This window comes from Hemisphaericaspora subhashii (genome assembly GCF_019202705.1).
Source record: "Hemisphaericaspora subhashii strain CBS 10753 chromosome Unknown scaffold80, whole genome shotgun sequence".
NCBI classification, from domain to species: domain Eukaryota; kingdom Fungi; phylum Ascomycota; class Pichiomycetes; order Serinales; family Debaryomycetaceae; genus Hemisphaericaspora; species Hemisphaericaspora subhashii.
The window spans coordinates 36759-56701 of NW_026057216.1; the positions used below are offsets into that span (position 1 = coordinate 36759).

Sequence of the window (19943 nt, forward strand, 5' to 3'; positions counted from 1 at the left end):
TGGGATGGGAACGGATGTGGATTGTGTCACGTGAATAACAAATAAAACTATATGCAGTACCGAGAAGACCTTGAGGCTCTTTTTTCTTTAACATTCTAACAATTGCCGTTTGAGAAGTCAAGAAAATTTTTTGTTTGACTTCTTTCTCCAACGGTTTATAATTTCATTACCAATTATACCAGAGCAACCCCACCATTTTAAAGTATTACTCACCCCCACCTGAAGGTAACATTTTCATTGTTCAAAAGTATCAAGCATTCATCAATACAATAGATTCACATAAATTAAAGTGGAATAATCAAATAGACACAAGATCATCTTAACCCCTCCATCCCCCCTCCAACTTAAATCCAAGAGAAGTTTATATATATTTTACCTGTTAATATTTATTTTATATAATTCAAAAAAGCTAGTTTTTTGTTTATTATATCATCTCTTGTTTCAACCTCGTGAAAGTAACGTACTCATGCCAGAAAATAAGATGGATATCCAGCTCGAACGAGCATCATCAATTGGATCAAACAGTTCCACCACAGCTTCCACCACAACCACAACAACCAATGTTGCCAAAAAGAGAGTGGTACCAGTCGACCCACTTGCCATTACTGAATCACTAGGATTTCAAACATTTCGTAAAGGACCGCGGAAGCCATGGACAAAAGAAGAAGACACAACTCTTTCCCAACTAGTCACAACACGTTATTCTCCCACCCCCAATACCACAACCAAGACTACCAAAATAGATCCAGATATAGTAGACTGGGAAGAACTCGCCCTCATAGTCTCCCCCGACGGGTCACGAAAGGGGAAAGATTGTCGAAAAAGATGGTGTAATTCCCTAGACCCAACATTGCGAAAAGGAAAATGGACCCCGGGGGAAGATGATCTACTTCGACAAGCATATGACAAATTTGGTCCGAGTTGGTTAAAAGTCGCCAACGAGATCCCGGGTCGGACAGATGATCAATGTGCCAAGAGATATATCGAAGTATTGGACCCCAAGACCAAGGATCGGTTGAAGCCATGGACCCCGGAGGAGGAATTGAAATTAGTCATGCAGGTGAAAGTCCATGGGACGAAATGGAGGACGATTTCGCAACAGTTTGATGGAAGACCTTCTTTGACGTGTCGGAATCGGTGGAGAAAGATTGTGACTGAGGTGGTTAGAGGCAAGGCGGATCCGATAATTAAGGCAACGGTGGATGCGATTGTGGAGGGTGGTGGTGGAGATGCTGGGTTGTTGGAGAGTTTGGCAAAACAGCAAGAGGAGTTGACGAGGAGGAAAGAAGAGAATGGGACGGGTTCTGGTGCTGGGAGTGGATCTGAGAGTAATAGGAAGCCGAAGAAGATTGTGAAGAAGATTCGAGATGATGGGGGGAGGAGTAATGTTGTGGTGCCAGCACCAACGACAATGACTGGTGCGACTAGTGATCCTAGTAGTGGACGGATGTTGGCACCTAGAGGAAGGTCGGCAATTTCTCGTCCTGCAAATAGTGATGTTGAATGGAGATATACGTTAACCCCCAATGATGACAATGCCACTGGCAATGAGTCGAACTTACCTCATAGTAAGTTATTCACTGATGAGAATGGTGGATATATTAAGAATCAAGAATTAGTCCAACAATTAATCTCCTATGCAAAGACCCATAGTTTAGAAATTACAGTTCATCAACATATCCATCATCATTATTCTCCTCAACAAACCCTCCCACCACCCCAGCAACAACAGCAACAAACTTTTGACAACAGTCCATATCTGTACAATAACAACAATACAACTGGTGGCTACTCGGCTGATGAAAGTAGGAGAAGTACAGGCAGCACCCCATCGGGATATTATCTAGAACCGGAAGAACAAATTTCTCGATATCAACATTTTAATTATTTACCTCCCTTAACCGAAGTTCCGAGATTGCATTCTTCACAATCGAGAGAAAATAGTTCGAAAGGTTCAACTCATCATCATCATCACCACCACCATCATCATCATCATCCAACTGCTGGAGGAGCAGGAGGCGCTACGAGTGGAAATCTAGGAACGGCTGCGACGAAGAAGAGTAGACAAAATGAGCATGGTGGTGATACTAGAGAATCTGATTTATTGAAGCTTTTGAATAATAATGAACTTAGTCAACAACAACAGCAACAAGTGGTACAGCTGACGGAATTCAAAAGAGAGACTACCCCGATTTCAAACCCATTGACTCCACTAACTCAAGCAGTAGAACTTGTGGCTGCAGTAGAAGAAGGTCGGATTGGGAATAAACGTAGACAACCACACACTGCGTCTGGTGATCATTCTTCCCAAAGCAAGAGATCTAAGAATAGTAGCAATGATATTGATATTCCTAGTGAAGATGAAGAAGGATTGGATTTTTGGGAAACAATGAGAAATCTTACCGATATGCAAACTTATCAACCCCATGCCAATAATAATGCCAATTCCAATGTCAATGGGAATAGTGGGATTAGAGGAGGTCATTTTTCACAAAAACCAGTGAGTCAACATCATCCCTTACATTATTTTGGAAGTACCACTCCCCAACCCGGTACTCCTAACTATAGTCAAGAAAGACAGACTCTTGCCGATGAGCAAGTAGGAGATGACGACAATGATGATGACGAGGAGGATGAAGAAGATGACGAGGAAGAAGAGGAAGAAGTGGTGGCTAGAGAGGTAGCTGATGTTGATCATGAGACGTTGAATTCGTATGGGTTGTATTATAATGTGTATACTCGTGAAGGATCTACTTTTCCGGATAGTAATCAAGCGAATCTGAATAATAAACAACAACCTGGATCTATTTATGATCAATGGGGTGGTGGATTTGGGATTATTCCATTTAATCCTTCTTAAGTAATCTGTATATTGGTATGTATGTAAAAAGTATGCAATAAATGTAAATTACTGGTACTAGTAAACTAGAATAATCTTGGTAGAGGATTGCGACATATGGTATTTGGGGCAAATGTCGTCAAATCTTAAAAATTAATTTAGGCGGGAGCATACAGATATGGAGAGAGTGGAGTAAAGAATTTTCAACAATAGAATTACAAAATACTTTACGATCTGACTTTTTAAGTTAAAAGTTTATCTGATCTTTTGTATAATTAATTAGAAAGTTGTTGACAACGTGTGTAATAGGGCTAAAGCAGTAACGTAATTGGTTGTTTTTTAGCGGGCTTCGATTACCTTCATACGGGGCCGCGACTGGAGTGATGTTACCAATTATTGAATCATCACCCCTAATAATTTCTGGGCTTATGAAAAGTCCAAATCTCGAGTTAAACAATTGAGAATATTAAAGAGATAAGGTAATTATCGGTACAGCTTGATCCCGTTGTGCATTTACTTAGTTGGTTAGAAAAGGGTTAAAATTGTCTTCGTTACCAAAATAGTAAATGGCAATCAAAATTGCCCCTAATTTTCTAGCCTGGGCACCGTAAAAACTTAGCCCAACTGTATTTTTTTTTGCTTGTATGGGATCTGCTTGGTACAGGGGGTCGTTTGCATTCACTTCCATCTCTCTCTCTGGTAAACAAGGTGTCTTGCCCAGTAGCCCCTATGTCGCCATTAATCTAAAGAAGATTCCAAAAATAGAAAATAAAATACAAGTCAAATAGCAATAATAAAACTTGTTCGTTACGAAGATGGTATTGATAAAATAATTCTAATCGGACTTTTGAAAAATTTTCCCCTCCTAATTAAAGAGTTGTTTATTTATAAGTTGTTATGGTTGTTCACACTGTTCATGTAGGATAGATTAAAAATGGGGTATTGATCATCGATTACGAGCAATAACAACAATAACAGCATGTTGATTGAAAATAGTACGCATTCTTCTTCTTCTTCTTCTTCTTCTTCTCGTATTAAATCAATTAAAATTTTTATTCGCAAGAATTTATTTAATTGATTCAATTTAATTAAAATCAAATTTAAAAAAAAATCAACCACAGTTTTAACCAAAAATTAACACAACCCCCTCCTCTCTCTCTCTCTACCACATACAACAAATACATACAATAAACGTATACATTAAAAAGGCTTTATTTCCTTTACTTCACAACTACATATTTTTACTACCAGTCACGTGTAGCCACTTAGTTTAGACAAAGATAATAGATTTACTCTTTTAATAATCTCATACTCACAATTAATTAATTAGTAATTAATTATCACACTCCCAGATTTTTTTCTATTTTGGCTACTACAGTAATAAAATTAATTTTTTTTTGGCAACATTCAAAAGAAAGCAAAGCAAAACAGAAGAAGAAGAAGAACAGATCCTTTACCTTTACAGTCTTTTATTGATACTCATTACTAGAATAATACCACTACCCTTCCCAGCTATATGTCACTATCAACAATCGTATGAACAATGTCAGAAGAACAATCGAATAATTCTAAACTAGAAACTAATATAAATCCATCAACTACAAATACAACAACTCACGCTCCTAGCCAACTACAGACAAAGTCAGATTCAAAGCTAGCAAAGACTATTACCACTGGAGATGCTAATACTGGTACAGCAACAACATCACATACATTGAATAATGCCAATACCAACTCACATGCCACTTCACCACAATTATTACAGAAAGAAGAACCAACTCCAGTCGCCACTACTACTACTACATCATTCAAACTTCCAAAACGAGTATTGGTATCTTCTGATGGGAAAAGTGAAATATCAAAAACTTCAAATGTAGTCAATCCTGGATCAAATGTTACTACTCCATATCTGGTAAATCCATCTCAAAGTAATATCACCACATCAGTACATGCACAAGATTCAAATCTAACGACAGATCCTAATTCATTTCCAGCAATACCCACAACTACGAATCATCCGTCTGTACTGAATACCCCTATGCCGGTACCCTCAGGAGTAACTTCAGGAATTGCCACACCTTCAACTCAAACCCCAGCAATACTAGACAAAAATACGATATCAAATATAAATAAATCTTTAAAGGCAAAACAAAAAGTTGCAGGTCATATTCTTCATTCTAAGAATCCAACCTTAATTTCAAATATCATTAATGCATCCTCATCTCAAAGTGTTTTACCTCCATCAAATCTTGAAACAGACTCAAATACTATTACTCAAGGACCAGTTAATCTCGTGAGAAGTATTTCACATTCACATATGCCTATTACATCAACATCCTCTACTACAAAGAATAATGAGAATATAATATCCCATAATGACTTCCCTGCATCAACAACTAATTTACCAACCCAAACATCTGTGTTGCCACCTCCTCCATCACAACCTACACAACCACCATCAACTCCGGCGGCAAATCTCATGTTACATTCAAATAGTTCCAAAAGTAACCAATCAACAACTGGAGTCGCACCAGTAATACAAGGAAGTTCAAGCACAGTAGGACAAACTATTACTACACCAACACCGCATCTACCTATGCCACCAATCCCAACCACACCAGCACCCATTGATAGTGATGCCACAGCAAATAAATCTAAAGGAAAACATAAGAAATTAGGCAAACAAAGTTCCGCCAGAACTGATTTCTTTGCTGCTAAATTAGCAAGTGCAGTCGATGATGTTGAAAGTAGTGATAGTGATGAAACATTTGTCTATGAAAACAACAATAATGATTTTGAAACTGCTAGTAATGCGGCATATATGGAGAATGCCAGCATTAATGGAAGTGTAATTGGAGGCAACATACCACAACAACCGCAAACCCAACTGCATCGCACACCTTCAATTTTTGATGGAAATATACCACCAACTGTCATTGAACATCATCAAAGTACAGATTTCCAACCTGCGAAACCATTTAAAATCACCAATGCCGGAGGAGGAGGCTCTACATCCAACAAACCTGCATCATTAGCGAATTCATTAGGCAGTGTTCATGAAATGGATTTTGGAAGACCCGATAGACGGCCAGTTAACCCGGCAAGAGCATTTTCAACCTATTCGATAGATGAAGGATCGGGAGGTCCGGGTACAACAGGAACAGGAACTCCAGGAGCCGCGAAGTTATCATCATTCCTTTCTTCAGAACGTTCATTGAATCAATCACCACTCGTGAGTCCATATGTCGACCATCACCATCATCACCCACAGCATGAATCGACACGGGATTCAAGTGCTCAACCTTCGATATATAATGAGGATAGTTATTCGTATAATGGTGTAGTTGACGATGATGAGAATATATTGGATGATGATTCCGGTGATGGAGAGTTTTTTAATAATAATAATAAAGATAAATCAATAACTGGGAATAATACTTTGATCCAACATCAGACTTCACATCTGACCTTGTCCCCGCTCCAACAACAACAACAACAAGCAACACATTCGGTGGTTTCAAAAGGTACCACACCTTCTGGATCTGATAAAGCTGGGTTTAAGAGAGGTTATAAATCTTCAAATGCAACCAGTTCATCGAAATTGAGATCAACTACTCTGAAATTGTTTGATAAGAAAGGTTCTCAACCTAGAAGGTATAGTACCATACCTGATGATATCGATATTGAAGATTTTGATGATGAATTGATATATTATGATAATAATATCGGATTCCCATATAATAATAACAACAATGTTAATGAAGGTACGTCACTATTGAATTCAAGTAATGGACATCCTCATCGAATTCCTCATTATAGATCCCTAAATTTGAATTTCCCAGGTATGAAACGTCCACCACCTCCAGGATTTAACCCAAGGAGATATGTATCTACTGGTCAAACAATGTTGAGCGGACATCCATCTGAAACAGGTTCACTTCATAACACTCCAAATGATCCAACAAACTCAGGAAATGCAACTCCCAATCTCGGAAACACCAATAATGGCAATAATAATAACGTCAACCCCAATCGAACATTCCCATTCCCATATAGTCAAGACCAGCAACAACATAATTTTTATTACGATTATGACGAATATGACCAAGAATCACAAATCTATGACCCGGCCTTCGACCCCGAACTACAAATGAACAGAAAAGGATCCCAACCATTCCCCGGGTATAAAAGCATAAACGATAAAGGTGCCAAGAGATATAATAACAGCAACAACAACAATCCTAATGGATATGATGGCTTCTTCATGCCACGAAAACAACAACACACGCCACCGGATCCATATGCCGGCATCATGAACATCAAACGAATTTTTTATGGGGTGATTACAATATTGGCGATCTTGACCATTGGATTCGTGTTGGGGTTTGTGTTGGCCACGACGAAAGATTTGACAGATGTTGCGATTATGCTGATTGAGAATCCGATTGTGAGTTCGGATGAGTTGGTGTTTAATATTGTGGTGGAGGCGTTTAATCCTGGTTGGTTTTCTGTGGATATTGTCGACCACCTCAACCTATAAAAACGCTCCTCACCTATAAACGGGCTACTAGGACTGAATCAGAATGTTATTAAAGGTGAGGTGTTGGGAAGAAGAAGTTCGAATAAATTGGAGACGGTGAAGTTGGGGACGATATTTGCGTTGGAATCGACTATGAATTTTAGAGGGGGGTTCTTTAGTAGAGAACCGTGTGTTCAGAAAGGTGGGGTGAAGTTATTGAACCCGGGCAAGAACTTGACTGCGTTAATTACTGCTATGATTATGGAGAAATCAGGCACGGCAGTGGTGAATAAGGAGGAGAAGAATAAACCTGATGGAAGAGAGCCGGATAATTCTGAGAAATGGGAGATTATATGTAAGAATCCATTCGATTTGATTATTTCAGGGGTATTGAAGTATGAATTACCTTTGGCGAGAAGTACCAAGTCGGTTGTGGTTAGAAAGACAGGATTTGTTGATCCTACTTTATTCATTGCCGCAAAAAACGCAAAAGCAGTAGAAGAGGAAGAGATTAAAGTTTAATAGAATAAGGTGTTTTAATAGTGATTTTGTTTAAAATTACATATTTATAAAATTATTATTTATTTCTAAAAATATGATGTAGATATAAAAAAAATTAGCAAAAAAAAACCGTTCTCTCTAATCATTAAATATCTTTTCATACAAGACTTCGCAATTGGGTAATTCACGAAGATTAAGTCTTACTTTATGTACTTTTGGTTCAAAAGCTGTAGCCCTCGGATTCAGATTTTGTCCAAATGGATCTAAACCCATCAACCATTTCTCTTCACAAGGTTGATGAATCTCAAACAACAATATCAACCTTAAAGTAATCATATAAATCTCTTTAAACGCCAAATTATACCCGGCACACATTCTCGACCCGGCACCAAATGCGAAATGTTGATGAAATCCATTCAGTTTCTTAATCATCTTCGTATTCGGATCAATCCATCTTTCTGGTCTGAATTGATAAGGATGGACAAAATATTCCGCATCATGATTGGCAGCATATGCATTCATGAATAAATGAGTTCCTGACGGTATGAACTATAATAAGAATATTATCTAGCCAAAACATAAGTGAGATCCATTAGGGTTACCAAGTACTGTAAAAAAGCGAAGGGTTTCAAGTACGAGTGCTTGAACGTATTGGACCGACATGGTTGTGTCATGAGCCAGTTGTTCCCATGCGAGAATTAGATTACCGTTTGATTTGGCGAGGATTTCTTTTAGGGCTTTATGTTGGAGAATGTGGCCGAATGTTGGTTGGGAAAGGATTCCGAGGATGTAGTTTAGGTTTAATGGGGTGTTATCTAGTCCGGCACTTACGAGGGTGAGACAAATGGATTGGATTTCTGATTCAGTGAGGGATTTGGATTGGTTTTGTTGGGTGGAGGAGGTGGTGGTTGTGGTTTGGATCATACGGCCAACTATTGATTTTAGGGAGTCTTCATTGCCTTCGGAGATGCCTTGGACTAGTTGTTGATGGAAATGGTTTATGTATTTGTTTCGACGGTCACCACAATCTTTGGCGAGTTTGGAGTTACCTAAGAAGAATGGGATATAGCGGAGGATGGGAATTGAATCCTCGAGGTTGGAGATGGGTGAACGGAGTCGGATGATTTTGTTTTCAACATCGATGATTTCTTGACAGAGTTCACGATCTTTTCCATAACAATCTAGATGAATCCCATAGGCGAGGAAGATACTACTTCGTAATGCAAATAATTGGAAATATAACATTATTAGATTTAGTTTTCTACCAAAGAAAAACTTATTAAAAACTAAAGCAAATAGTTGGATGAATTTATTTTGATTTACTAAATATCGAATCATATATTTAATTTCATTATCGAGAATTTGTGAATGTCCATCAACTGATTTCTTATTCAAATATTGACCAATTGCTTTCTTCTTCCGTTGGTATGTTAAACTAGCAGGTGTCGAGCCCACCGTAAACCCTTGAGTGGCAGATACAATTCCATGAAACGTATAATATAAAGGTCGGGAATTATTTTGACAAGAATGATTAACCCATAATCCAATAACATCCTCACATGAGTTTGCAACCACTATTCGTTTATTACCTAGTCGTATTTGAAACAAGGAGACATTATATTTCTTGGCCCAATTCAAATACACCAATGCAGGATTGTCGAGGACTTGATGAAGATTACCAATGAATGGAAGACTGCCTGGAATTTGAAATATTCCGGGTATTGGAGCACTAGCACCGAAATAATAATCAAAAATGGCGAAAAATACAAGGAAAGCAATTATAGATATTATGATAGAAAGAAGCATGATTTATTATGGATAGCGATTATATTATTAAGTGGCAAAAATGTATTGACTCACCAAAATTGATGTATTGTAAGTGGAATGGATGTTTCTAGCAATTTTTTTTATATTTTTTTGGTTTAAGGTTAAGCAAATGGGTAGGGCTTATATTAGTTGGACATACAAAATAATTTCTATCAAGATTCCTCACTTAATTTCTGAGTGTAATCAATTGGTGAGTGGTTAGCTTTAGCAACTTAAATAATTATTTGCAATTTAGATATCCTTGGTTTAAAGAAGTTGCAGTCAAATTGGGAATGGTCGCAAAAAAGAATTAAAGTTAGACTATATGCAGGAATTTCAAATAAATCTCGCATAAAGATGATGCCGATCATCATCGGTATTTAAAAAGAATTATGCCGATGGAGAGAGTCTAACAATTCCAATTGGAACTTACAACTAGTCGAATTGAAAACTAATGACTGTGTTAAATTAATACATAAAAGCTAAAGAGAATGTTACAAACGGGTTAAACCATTTCTTCTTTTTCTTTACCAATTTCTTGATTTTTATAAAAATCATGTTCTTGTTCTTTTTTAGCCAATTCATTTTCTTCAATAATTAATTCATCAATATCATAATCATATTTGTTAGGATCAGTATCAACATCCAATTTTTCATGTCTTCTTCTTAAGGAACTAGAAACACCACTACTACCATTTCTATTTAATTTGATTCTAATTGGCATATCTTCAGCTGTAACTTGGAATTTATCTTTAATTGCGGAAGCACGGGCTTTTATGGAATGATCTTCCGTAGAAGATTGTTGATNTAACTTGGAATTTATCTTTAATTGCGGAAGCACGGGCTTTTATGGAATGATCTTCCGTAGAAGATTGTTGATTGGCGACTTCATCGGGAGGGAGATATCCGAATTGATCTACTTGGGGTTGTTGTTGGTTGGAGGTAGTGGATGATGCTAATTTCTTTTTCTCTTTTTGAATATGTTTTGATACTCGTACTCCTAGATAAAGATAAAATCAATTGGGACTCTATATTCCATTCTATAGTACTACTGCTACTAATATTATCCCAATTATTAAGATAGTAAAGAACATTGCTGTTGGCTCTTTGTTGTACAATGGGTAGGGTGTGGGCAATTACTGTGGCTCTTTAAGGAGTAAAGGAAAGAAAGATGATGGATTGTGAAATATTTGAATTTTTCTTCTGTTCAATTCAATTCATTGTATTGTATTGTTAGTTTATTAATTTAAGACCTCTACTTCTCATTCAATTGGAAGAAAAAAAATTATTCAAATCTTTCACCAATTACAAATCACAAGTCACAAGTCACAAGCGACAACGACACAAACAGATAGAGAGTAAAAGAAGAAAAAGAAGAAGAAGAAGAAGAAGAAGAAGAAGAGAGAAAATGTTTAGAAGAATTGTAAGAACAAATAGCAAATTAATTAGTAATAGTGTCAGAAGAAGTCTAACAAGATCTATTCCTGGTATATCAAGAGTAAATGCCTTGGGCATTCCTTCTATTCCTTCTAATATCAGATTCTATTCTATAAGTACTGAAGGTGAAGTGATTGATAATAAGATAGATCAAATAACTGATAATGAATATAATAAATTATCTAATGAATATTTAGAACAATTATCAGAATCATTAGAAGAATTGAATGAAGAATTTGAACAAGTTGATTGTGAATTAAGTCATGGAGTATTAACATTACAATTACCTCCAAATGGTGTTTATGTTATTAATAAACAACCACCAAATAAACAAATTTGGTTAAGTAGTCCAATTAGTGGACCTAAAAGATATGATTTAATTGGTGGGAAATGGATAACTTTAAGAGATGGTACTTCATTAACTGAATTATTACAACAAGAAATTTCCACTGCTATAAATTCAGATTATAAATTTGAAAATATTGATTCATAAGTAGAAATCGATATAGAACGATAAAGAGAGAGTCATTCTTTCTCTTTAGAAAAGTTTTATAGTTTATTTATTTTGCATTGAATGTACATAGATGTGTTTATAGTATTCTTGTAGTAATAATAATACAATATACAATTGTATAACCCCTAACTTGAATCAGAAATTGTCATCTAGTGAACTCGAGGCAGAAACACTTTTGAGAAGACCATTTAAACAAAACGCCGAGCTATACCTAGGTTAAAACAGGATTTCATTTACATCAGCCTTATTAAAAGTACTTCTCCCCTCGTTTCCCTAGATGAGAACTTCTAGTTCGCTAATACATAATAGAAGAATATCGCTTTCAATAAGATTGTGGAAAGGTTTTGTTTCCAACAAATTATTCGTAGTTTTTTAACACCTAACAAATTTCATCATTCACTCATTTATTTTATTTTAAGGTACACACCGCGCCCCCAATTGAATGATGATCATCATGACTTTAACATACATTAACGGACTTATAGTTCTTTTCTTTCATGCAATTATCATATGTTAATACAATCGAAATAGGCATAGCCATTTAATTACTTTAAAAAGGTTTAGAGTCATGGATGGCTCTTGAGCACTGGAATTGAGGCTTTTAATTTATCTGCGCGGTAGTCGTTAGTGGGGGTGGCTATTTTTACACTTTGTCTCTCCAATCAAGAAAAATTTCCAATTCGAATATTTAAACACTCTGATTTTCTTCTTTCTTCAACTTCTTGTTTCTTCCTTTTTCTTATCACTTTTAAATCAGGTTTAAAAATATGTCAGATAGACAACAACAAGATTTACCAGACTTACCAGAAGGTTGGGTCGCTCAATGGGACCAAGAATATAATCGATACTTCTATGTCAATAAACGTACTGGAAAATCAACCTGGGAATTGCCAATTGACCCAGCATCTCCATATTCTCAAGAAAATACCTCGCAACATTCATTCCAAGGTGAATACAACAGACCATCTTCTGCAGGATTAAACAAACCTCAAGAAGGCGGAGCTGAAGGCGAAGGTGAAGGTGAAGCCACAGATAGAGGATTGGGTTCTATGTTGATGAATCAAGTTTTAGGTGGGAATAACCAACACGGTAGTAGTAGTAGTGGAGGTGCTGCTGCATTAGTTGGAAGTTTATTAGGTGGAGGTAAGACAAGTGGTTATGGTAGTAGTAGCAGTAGTGGTGGTGCTGCAGCTTTAGTTGGAAGTTTATTAGGTGGCGGTAAGACCAGCGGCCATAGTAATAGTAGTGGTGGCGGTGCGGCTGGTTTGGTTGGAAGTTTGTTAGGTGGTAACAGTAGCCAAAGTGGATATGGTGGTAATCAAGGATATGGAGGTAATCAAGGATATGGAGGTAATCAAGGATATGGTGGAGGTGGCTATAACCAAGGTGGTGGTTATGGCAGTGATGGATATGGAGGAGGTAGACATGATGGAGGTGGATATGGAGGAGGTAGACACGATGAAGGTGGATATGGAGGAGGTAGACACGATGAAGGTGGATATGGAGGAGGTAGACACGATGGAGGTGGATATGGAGGAGGTAGACACGATGGAGGTGGATATGGAGGAGGTAGGCATGATGGAGGTGGATTCTTTGATGATTATCCTGGCCATGGAGGTGGGGGAAGACATGACGGAGGACATGGAGGTGGTAGGCATGAGGGTGGCGATGGATACGGTGGTGGTGGCCATGGTGAAGGTCACCATGGAGGAGGACATCAAGGTGGTGGTCGCTGGTAGTCACACACCTGACCCCTTTGTTTTTGGTTTCTTACACTAGGCTTCCTTTCTTTCTCTTAGTATTTGTATTTTAAATGTATTTATATAAAACAAAAAAGTCAATAAATTTTTAGATAAGAGTTTGACTGATCAGAGACATAATCCAGGGTAGTTGATTCTCTTTGCTTTAGCTGGTAATGTCACTGTATGCTTCCATTTAACATTTTCGCAGCATTTTTTGTTGCAGAAGAAATGGCTTTATTTGCTAGACGATTGAAGATCCTAAAGAGTGCCTGACTTTACGACAGAGAAGGTAAGCTAATATCACTAAACTGTTTCTATCTCTCCAATCTATACTTCAATTGGACAGTGCCAGATCATAGTGATAAAAGTTAGCCAAGTCAAATACCACACACTAATTCGACCAGAAACTCAAGCCCAAAAAAAAAAAGGAAAAGGGATTGTTATTTTCACTTACTGTCTATTTTGTAAGAACCGAAAAAAAAAACTAAAAATCTTAAGCTATCAATTTGCTTTCCCTTTGTTTGATCTCCCTCAGTGGAAGCTATTTGTTTTAGATTGTTATGGCATCAGTAGTATAGAAAAGTATGCCACCCAAAGGACGAAGGAAGATGCTGCCAAAAATAATAATAAAGGGACCAACACCACCTTCTAATAGAGTCACAATAACAACCGAGAAAAATAAGAGATCAATCACTAAGTATAATGTTACTTTCAGATTACCTAAACATTTATTATCTTCATTGGATTATCCCTTCGGTAATGGCGAGGTACAACAGGAAGCGACACCAGAAAGTCTGAGTAAATGCCTGAGTATTTCTTCTGATGGACTTTCGGAATTAGATGAAGAATTGAATAATATGTTAATGAAGGAAAATAATACGACATTGCCTTCGACTCCTGTTTCTCCTGATAAGAATAAGAACCCAGATAAAAAGGTTGGAGTAACCAAGAGAAAACAGAAACCTAGTGCTGATTATAAGAAAATTCCTAAGAATATCCTACCGATGATTGAAGAAGAATTACGAAAATTAGAAACAGATGACGAGTTTGCAATGGTCGATAGGATAGTATTCACATTAAAAGACCCATTGGGAGGGATTAAAATAAAACTACCGGTAAAATCAGACCTATGTATCCATTTCGAATGTTTTGATTATGAAAATTTTTGTATGTTTAATAAAATCACTACATCAACTAAAGAACTAACCAAACGGAACTTGATTAAAAGAAATATCGACAAACTACAATTGAAAAAACGACAGCAACAACAAAAGCAACAACAACAACAAAGGCAACCATATGTCCAAGTCATAGATAAACCAGCATCAAAACAAATGACCTCAAAATTCGTGGCGCCCCCAGTATATAATTGTCCCATGTATAATTGTCCAATCTGTGATATCAAATTTCCATTAACAGCATTAACAATCAGTGATTCATATAATTATTTCGTGAAAAACACCCCTCAAGAAACCGAAAGAATAGAGCTATTAGGAATGGAGAAATATCGACTAGTTGATGATCGATTATCTATCCCAGCCCACGCATCTACCGAAGAATTAGGCGATGGTGATGATGGTGCATTTGTGGTGCTATCGTCGGATGATGAACAGGATGAGAAGATAAAACAAGAAGCATCTGTCGCGGCGGCAGCAATACCACCACCAGGCCGGCGGTATGGAACATATCTCAATGCACCGGATGTTAACCAATTACCGCCTCAGATTGCGGGGATGATGGGGCCGATACCGAATTTTCTTGTCCAGTATCGGAATGGACAGGCTCAATATATACCGATCATACCGAATAATAATTATAATGGTAATATGTATGGAAATGGGGCAATGGTGGAGGAGGGTAGTGGGAATGGGACGCAGGATGATCCGATTACACTTGATTGAGCTGGCTTGTGTTGGGAGAAAGATGAATTAGATAATGATCCTATTTTAGAACCTTTTGCATTATAGTGCAAACAGTCTTTGACGACTGTTCAATTGATGTAAACATATCACAACCACACTTGGGATTGGATATGAAAGTATCTAGTTTAAAATGTTTCGAAAGAGGCAGGAAATCACCCACCGGATGAGTAGAATCCTTCAGGAATCACACTTAACGATTTGAAAGAGAACCCTTTCCACTACTTTTTTGTAGGGCTCTGTAAATAGGTGTCGAAATGTTTTGTAATTATAGAACACCTTCCTTTCTTTAATTAATTTAGATGTGTAAGATTAATGAATGTTGGGGTTAGTCATACTTACTAGACTATGTCTCGATGTAACAGCTGTGTCATTTTATGTTTATAAAAATGCAATTTCCTCTTAAAACAAGCGAAATCGCTTCTATTTTTCGGATCACTCGTTCGTCTTGAAAAGCGCAATTTTAAAATCTTGATCAATTTTTGTGTTTCACAACAAGATTGCCAATTTGAGAAGGAAGTCAATAGAAAGGCTATCATGTCCGAAGCAGAACCACAACAAGGAGATGCTACTACTATTAAGGAACTCAGTGACAAAGTTAACAAACTTACAGCGTTAGTAGAAAGACAATCAAAACTCCTAGCTCAAACAGGGCAAAAACTCATGGAATTACAAGTTAAAGATGTCAAATCCAGAATGGCTCAACTAGAGCAGAGACCACCAATGTCGCCTCCAGATCTATCCGATTACGTAAACAATGAAGATATAGTCCAATTAGTAACCGAATTACAAACACAATTGGATACACTTGAAGATCGAACAATTCGTCGTGCCAAAAATTCTCTGATTATTAAACCTGATGAAAAACTTGCTCCTTTGACGAATAGATATGGAGATTATCCTGAGTTTGAATTACCTAATACATTGAAGGATTTACAAGAATTGTCAAAAATTGATTTAATTAGATTAGCATTGTTTTATGAAATTATCATACCGGATCAACAACAACAAGAACAAGAATTAGAGGGCACACCGGGATTTATGGATCCTGATATTGCGATGTTGCATTCTATACCTGATGCCAATGTTTTAGCTGATAATTTTGATGAGATACAGATGAAGGAGGTTTTTGATGAGGTGGCTAGATATTATGGGGTGAAGTTTAGAAAAAGTGATGGATGGTAGATAGGCACGTGTGTGGGTACTTTAGTTAATTTTGTATTTAGATGGCATATTTAGAGATTAATAAGGACATACTCTCGCTCAGAGGAAACGCATTGGTAAGACTTAATAAATGAAAAATCTTCTCAAGGGAATAGAAAGAATAGAAATAATTCACATTTAACTAAATAAAAACTGGTTTCAACAGTCTTCGATACGGATATAACTTCCTTGAAAGACCAGGCAAGCTTTCATTCTCACGAGTAACAGGTCTGATAATAGAGGATATCTTAATTTTATCAGAGCATATACACCAACAACAACGGAGAGCAGTTGTATCGTTAGAAAATCATCCAAGCGGCCATAGCTGGAGAAACCGGTAAGATCAAAATCCTAACTTTAGCAGCACCAGCAGTAGCAGTGCCAGTTGTAGCGCTGTTGCTATCGTTCACACTATCATCCACGTCCGAACTAGTCTCAGAATTGGTATCGTCCGAACTTCCGGTTTTAATAGTAAGTGGCTCTTGTACCAATAAGGCATTGATGACTTCCAAAGCAGAAACTTGATCCGCTAGAACACTGGAATAACCGTCGTAGGGTCCCAAACTCCAATCTTGCCAACAAGCATCACGATATCCACCTCCGGAACAAGTTGCTGCAGCGCCTTCAGCAGAAGCTTCTAAGAGCGGTCTAATGGTTGAAGCGGTCTCTGGCATAAGTATCAGTGTAAGACCAAGACAACGAGAAAATAATGATCTGAAGGATCTTTGATCATTATTACACATTAAATATGGTTGACAAGTTGACTCTTGCATGATTGAGTTATTAAAGAAAAACATAGATGCTTTCAAGATTTCATCGGCTCTGGTTTGCCACTTTGTATCATTGGTGAAATCATACATATATGCACATCCACTAAGGAAAACACCATAAGTATAAGACCATCTCCATGTAGTAACATCAGTACAATTAGGGACATTAGCGCCATCATAAATTCTCATAGTTCCATCAGCCTCCTCGGCGAAAAATCCAACATCATCCATCCAATTCCAAACTCTTTCAGCTACTTCAACATATTTCGTCCCATTTCCAGTATATCTTGCTAATCTAGCGGCTAAATTAAAGAGGCAACCATTGGAAATTGCATTCTTATAATCGTAACCAGAATTCCAGGTGAAAATTTGCCATCTCAAACCTCCACCACAATCACTATCCCACCTGGCATCCATTCAATTGAAAACTGCTTGCACCAACTCTAACAAAGTATGAGATTCAGGTTCTGTAAAATTGCGCTCTACAGCTTGCATAATTGTCAAACCTCATATCCCTTGATCATCATTACCTTCAGTCATTGATTGATTAGCTACGACATAATCAAAGTTCTCGCCTGCTTGATGATACATCCCATCTAAGATCCATCCTTCTAATGTTTTATTCGTATTGTCACAAAATGTATAATAATCAAGTAATCCTCCAAATGCTAAACCAGCATGTTGCCAGAAACTCTTAGCAAACATCCCAATAACACCACCAGGCTTGAATCCTTCATAGTTGCGCCACATATTCCCTGAGACTAGTTTGCGCTGAGCAGATAGATGTTTTAGATGTGATATCTAAATCAAAAGCTGATACCACTAATGTCGTTATTAGGAGGTAGCTGGATAATTATTTAAATGCTGTTTCATCATTTTTGTATCTTATTAAGAATATCTTTATTCACAGTTTTGTACTTGAACTTATGTAGCTTATCGACTCCAATATTGAATTGTACGAATAAGAATACTAAGCTTTTATTTCTAACTAAGAAAGAAGACGGTAAGATGAATAGATAAATTATCAATGTATTTGTTAGTTGTCTGATTGAAGAACAGAAATGAAAGGATACTTATGCTATATTGGATACACGAAGAAGAAGAAGTATACCAAGAAAAAAAAGCCAAAATCATTCGAAGTTTATTTCTAGAACAGTTTTAATCATATCGTACAACCTTAATGCCAGGGAAATGTAACGTTCCTCGTCAAAAAGTGTAGATTTGTAGGAAAAGGCGCGTATTTTCTTAATTACACTTTGGTGATGATTACCCGCACAATACCACCGAGGTAAAAAAAAACATCAACAAAAACTTCCCAGCTCTTTTGTGATTCATTGGGGAGATTCAATGACGTTCAAATACGAGGTATACCACTCGTTATCAGCTTATAAGAGATAAAAGGAAAGCTGAAATAGAAAAGGAATCAAAATAGGGGTTTAAGAGTGGAACAGTACAACAATTAAGAAATGACTGCAAAAATTGGTTGCAAGACCCAATTGCAAGACCCAACAATGGATAATATAAAGATTTAAATAAGTTATTTATTGCAAGTAGTACAGAAGCTGCATCATCATTAAATAGTCTATTGATATTGACAAAATGACCATCATTGCCAAACAACTATGATCATCCAAACATGTTGAAATCACCAGGATTGTACTGCATATAGGCAAAAGAGAGAGAGAGAGAGCTAACAAATTAATTACGTGTCCTAGATCTAAAAGTAGAAAAAAATATTCAACAACCAGAATCCTGCGTCTTCTTCCTCCATTCCATAGAAATACTTTAAACACAAACAGGAAGTCATGGCTGAAGAGACTGCTATTCCTGAACCAGAAATCGTTAAGATTTCCGTATTCACTCCTTTAATTTATGTTGGTGTTGTTTTAACCATTTTTATTGCATTTTCAATTAATTATAGAAAAAGAAGATTGGCGTCATTGACCAAAGTTACTCCATTATTTAAAGAAAACTATAATGCAATGTTATATCAAGAATTAAAAGCTCAGTATATCAATAAAGATCTTCCTAAGGAACAAAGACCACATGAAAAGGTAATGAAAGCTGCATTATTAAGAAGAGCAGTCGAAGCAATTAGAAGATCAATGAAATTAAAAGAAAATGAACCAATTTTTAATAAATTATATCAACTGGGGTTAATTGGTGATGATATCTTTAAACAATTTGAAATTCAAGCTAAATTTCAAGAATTGGAATTGAAGGAAATTGTTCAAGAATGTGAAACCTATAAAAAAGGTTGGGTTCAAACTTTCTTCCCTACTGCTCAAGATATTTGTTTTAATGAAGCTTTGAGAAGAAGACTTAATGCTATGGAAGGTAGAGAAAAGGATTTGGCTGAATTCTGGGATTATTTTGTTGGAAAATCAGAGGAATCACTTGATGATAAGAAGCAAGTAAAGAAGGCCAGTAAGGAGACTAAGAAGATAGAATCAACACCTAAAGAGCAACAAGAAAAAGTAGAAGAGCCAGTTGTAGCAGACCTAGAGGCGGAAGGTGAAGATGAGGAAGAAGAATCCCCCGAGCATGAAGAACATGAAGAACAAGATGATGAAAAGAAGGAGAATCATTCTAAATCCACTAATCCTAAGAAGAAAAAGAAAGGAGGAAAAGGCAAAAAGAAGTAGAAGCGTACTTCTAGTTTATATTTATATGCTTTAATATGTATATTAGAA

At 36.8% G+C, this 19943-nt stretch overlaps 11 protein-coding genes across 11 annotated transcripts; 7 read left to right on the plus strand and 4 right to left on the minus strand. All coding sequences in view use genetic code 12, as the record gives it.

Annotated features, from left to right (window-relative positions):
• Positions 1–466: 466 nt before the first annotated feature.
• On the plus strand, positions 467–2860 carry BAS1 (Myb-related transcription factor BAS1; the record flags this gene model as incomplete). Its single annotated transcript, XM_049405017.1, has 1 exon — positions 467–2860. The coding sequence occupies one exon, from the start codon at positions 467–469 to the stop codon at positions 2858–2860; it is 2394 nt and encodes a 797-aa protein (XP_049265293.1).
• Positions 2861–4382: 1522 nt separating this feature from the next.
• VAC7 (Vac7p) lies at positions 4383–7880 on the plus strand (the record flags this gene model as incomplete). Its single annotated transcript, XM_049405018.1, has 2 exons — positions 4383–7338; positions 7435–7880. 2 exons carry the CDS (start codon positions 4383–4385, stop codon positions 7878–7880), a joined length of 3402 nt encoding a protein of 1133 aa, XP_049265294.1.
• Positions 7881–7997: 117 nt separating this feature from the next.
• J8A68_001372 (uncharacterized protein) lies at positions 7998–9665 on the minus strand (the record flags this gene model as incomplete). Its single annotated transcript, XM_049405019.1, has 2 exons — positions 7998–8408; positions 8691–9665. 2 exons carry the CDS (start codon positions 9663–9665, stop codon positions 7998–8000), a joined length of 1386 nt encoding a protein of 461 aa, XP_049265295.1.
• Positions 9666–10170: 505 nt separating this feature from the next.
• Positions 10171–10389, minus strand: J8A68_001373 (uncharacterized protein; the record flags this gene model as incomplete). Its single annotated transcript, XM_049405020.1, has 1 exon — positions 10171–10389. The coding sequence occupies one exon, from the start codon at positions 10387–10389 to the stop codon at positions 10171–10173; it is 219 nt and encodes a 72-aa protein (XP_049265296.1).
• A 684-nt stretch (positions 10390–11073) lies between these two features.
• Positions 11074–11595, plus strand: YFH1 (ferroxidase; the record flags this gene model as incomplete). The annotated part of the gene is made up of 1 exon (XM_049405021.1): positions 11074–11595. One exon carries the CDS (start codon positions 11074–11076, stop codon positions 11593–11595), a length of 522 nt encoding a protein of 173 aa, XP_049265297.1.
• A 788-nt stretch (positions 11596–12383) lies between these two features.
• On the plus strand, positions 12384–13355 carry J8A68_001375 (uncharacterized protein; the record flags this gene model as incomplete). The annotated part of the gene is made up of 1 exon (XM_049405022.1): positions 12384–13355. One exon carries the CDS (start codon positions 12384–12386, stop codon positions 13353–13355), a length of 972 nt encoding a protein of 323 aa, XP_049265298.1.
• Positions 13356–13966: 611 nt separating this feature from the next.
• FGR3 (Fgr3p) lies at positions 13967–15259 on the plus strand (the record flags this gene model as incomplete). The annotated part of the gene is made up of 1 exon (XM_049405023.1): positions 13967–15259. The coding sequence occupies one exon, from the start codon at positions 13967–13969 to the stop codon at positions 15257–15259; it is 1293 nt and encodes a 430-aa protein (XP_049265299.1).
• Positions 15260–15814: 555 nt separating this feature from the next.
• MRP8 (Mrp8p) lies at positions 15815–16462 on the plus strand (the record flags this gene model as incomplete). The annotated part of the gene is made up of 1 exon (XM_049405025.1): positions 15815–16462. The coding sequence occupies one exon, from the start codon at positions 15815–15817 to the stop codon at positions 16460–16462; it is 648 nt and encodes a 215-aa protein (XP_049265300.1).
• Positions 16463–16779: 317 nt separating this feature from the next.
• On the minus strand, positions 16780–17667 carry J8A68_001378 (glycoside hydrolase family 76 protein; the record flags this gene model as incomplete). Its single annotated transcript, XM_049405026.1, has 1 exon — positions 16780–17667. One exon carries the CDS (start codon positions 17665–17667, stop codon positions 16780–16782), a length of 888 nt encoding a protein of 295 aa, XP_049265301.1.
• A 90-nt stretch (positions 17668–17757) lies between these two features.
• On the minus strand, positions 17758–18000 carry J8A68_001379 (uncharacterized protein; the record flags this gene model as incomplete). Its single annotated transcript, XM_049405027.1, has 1 exon — positions 17758–18000. The coding sequence occupies one exon, from the start codon at positions 17998–18000 to the stop codon at positions 17758–17760; it is 243 nt and encodes an 80-aa protein (XP_049265302.1).
• A 1055-nt stretch (positions 18001–19055) lies between these two features.
• On the plus strand, positions 19056–19895 carry J8A68_001380 (Sec63 complex subunit; the record flags this gene model as incomplete). The annotated part of the gene is made up of 1 exon (XM_049405028.1): positions 19056–19895. One exon carries the CDS (start codon positions 19056–19058, stop codon positions 19893–19895), a length of 840 nt encoding a protein of 279 aa, XP_049265303.1.
• Between the last annotated feature and the right edge of the window lie 48 nt (positions 19896–19943).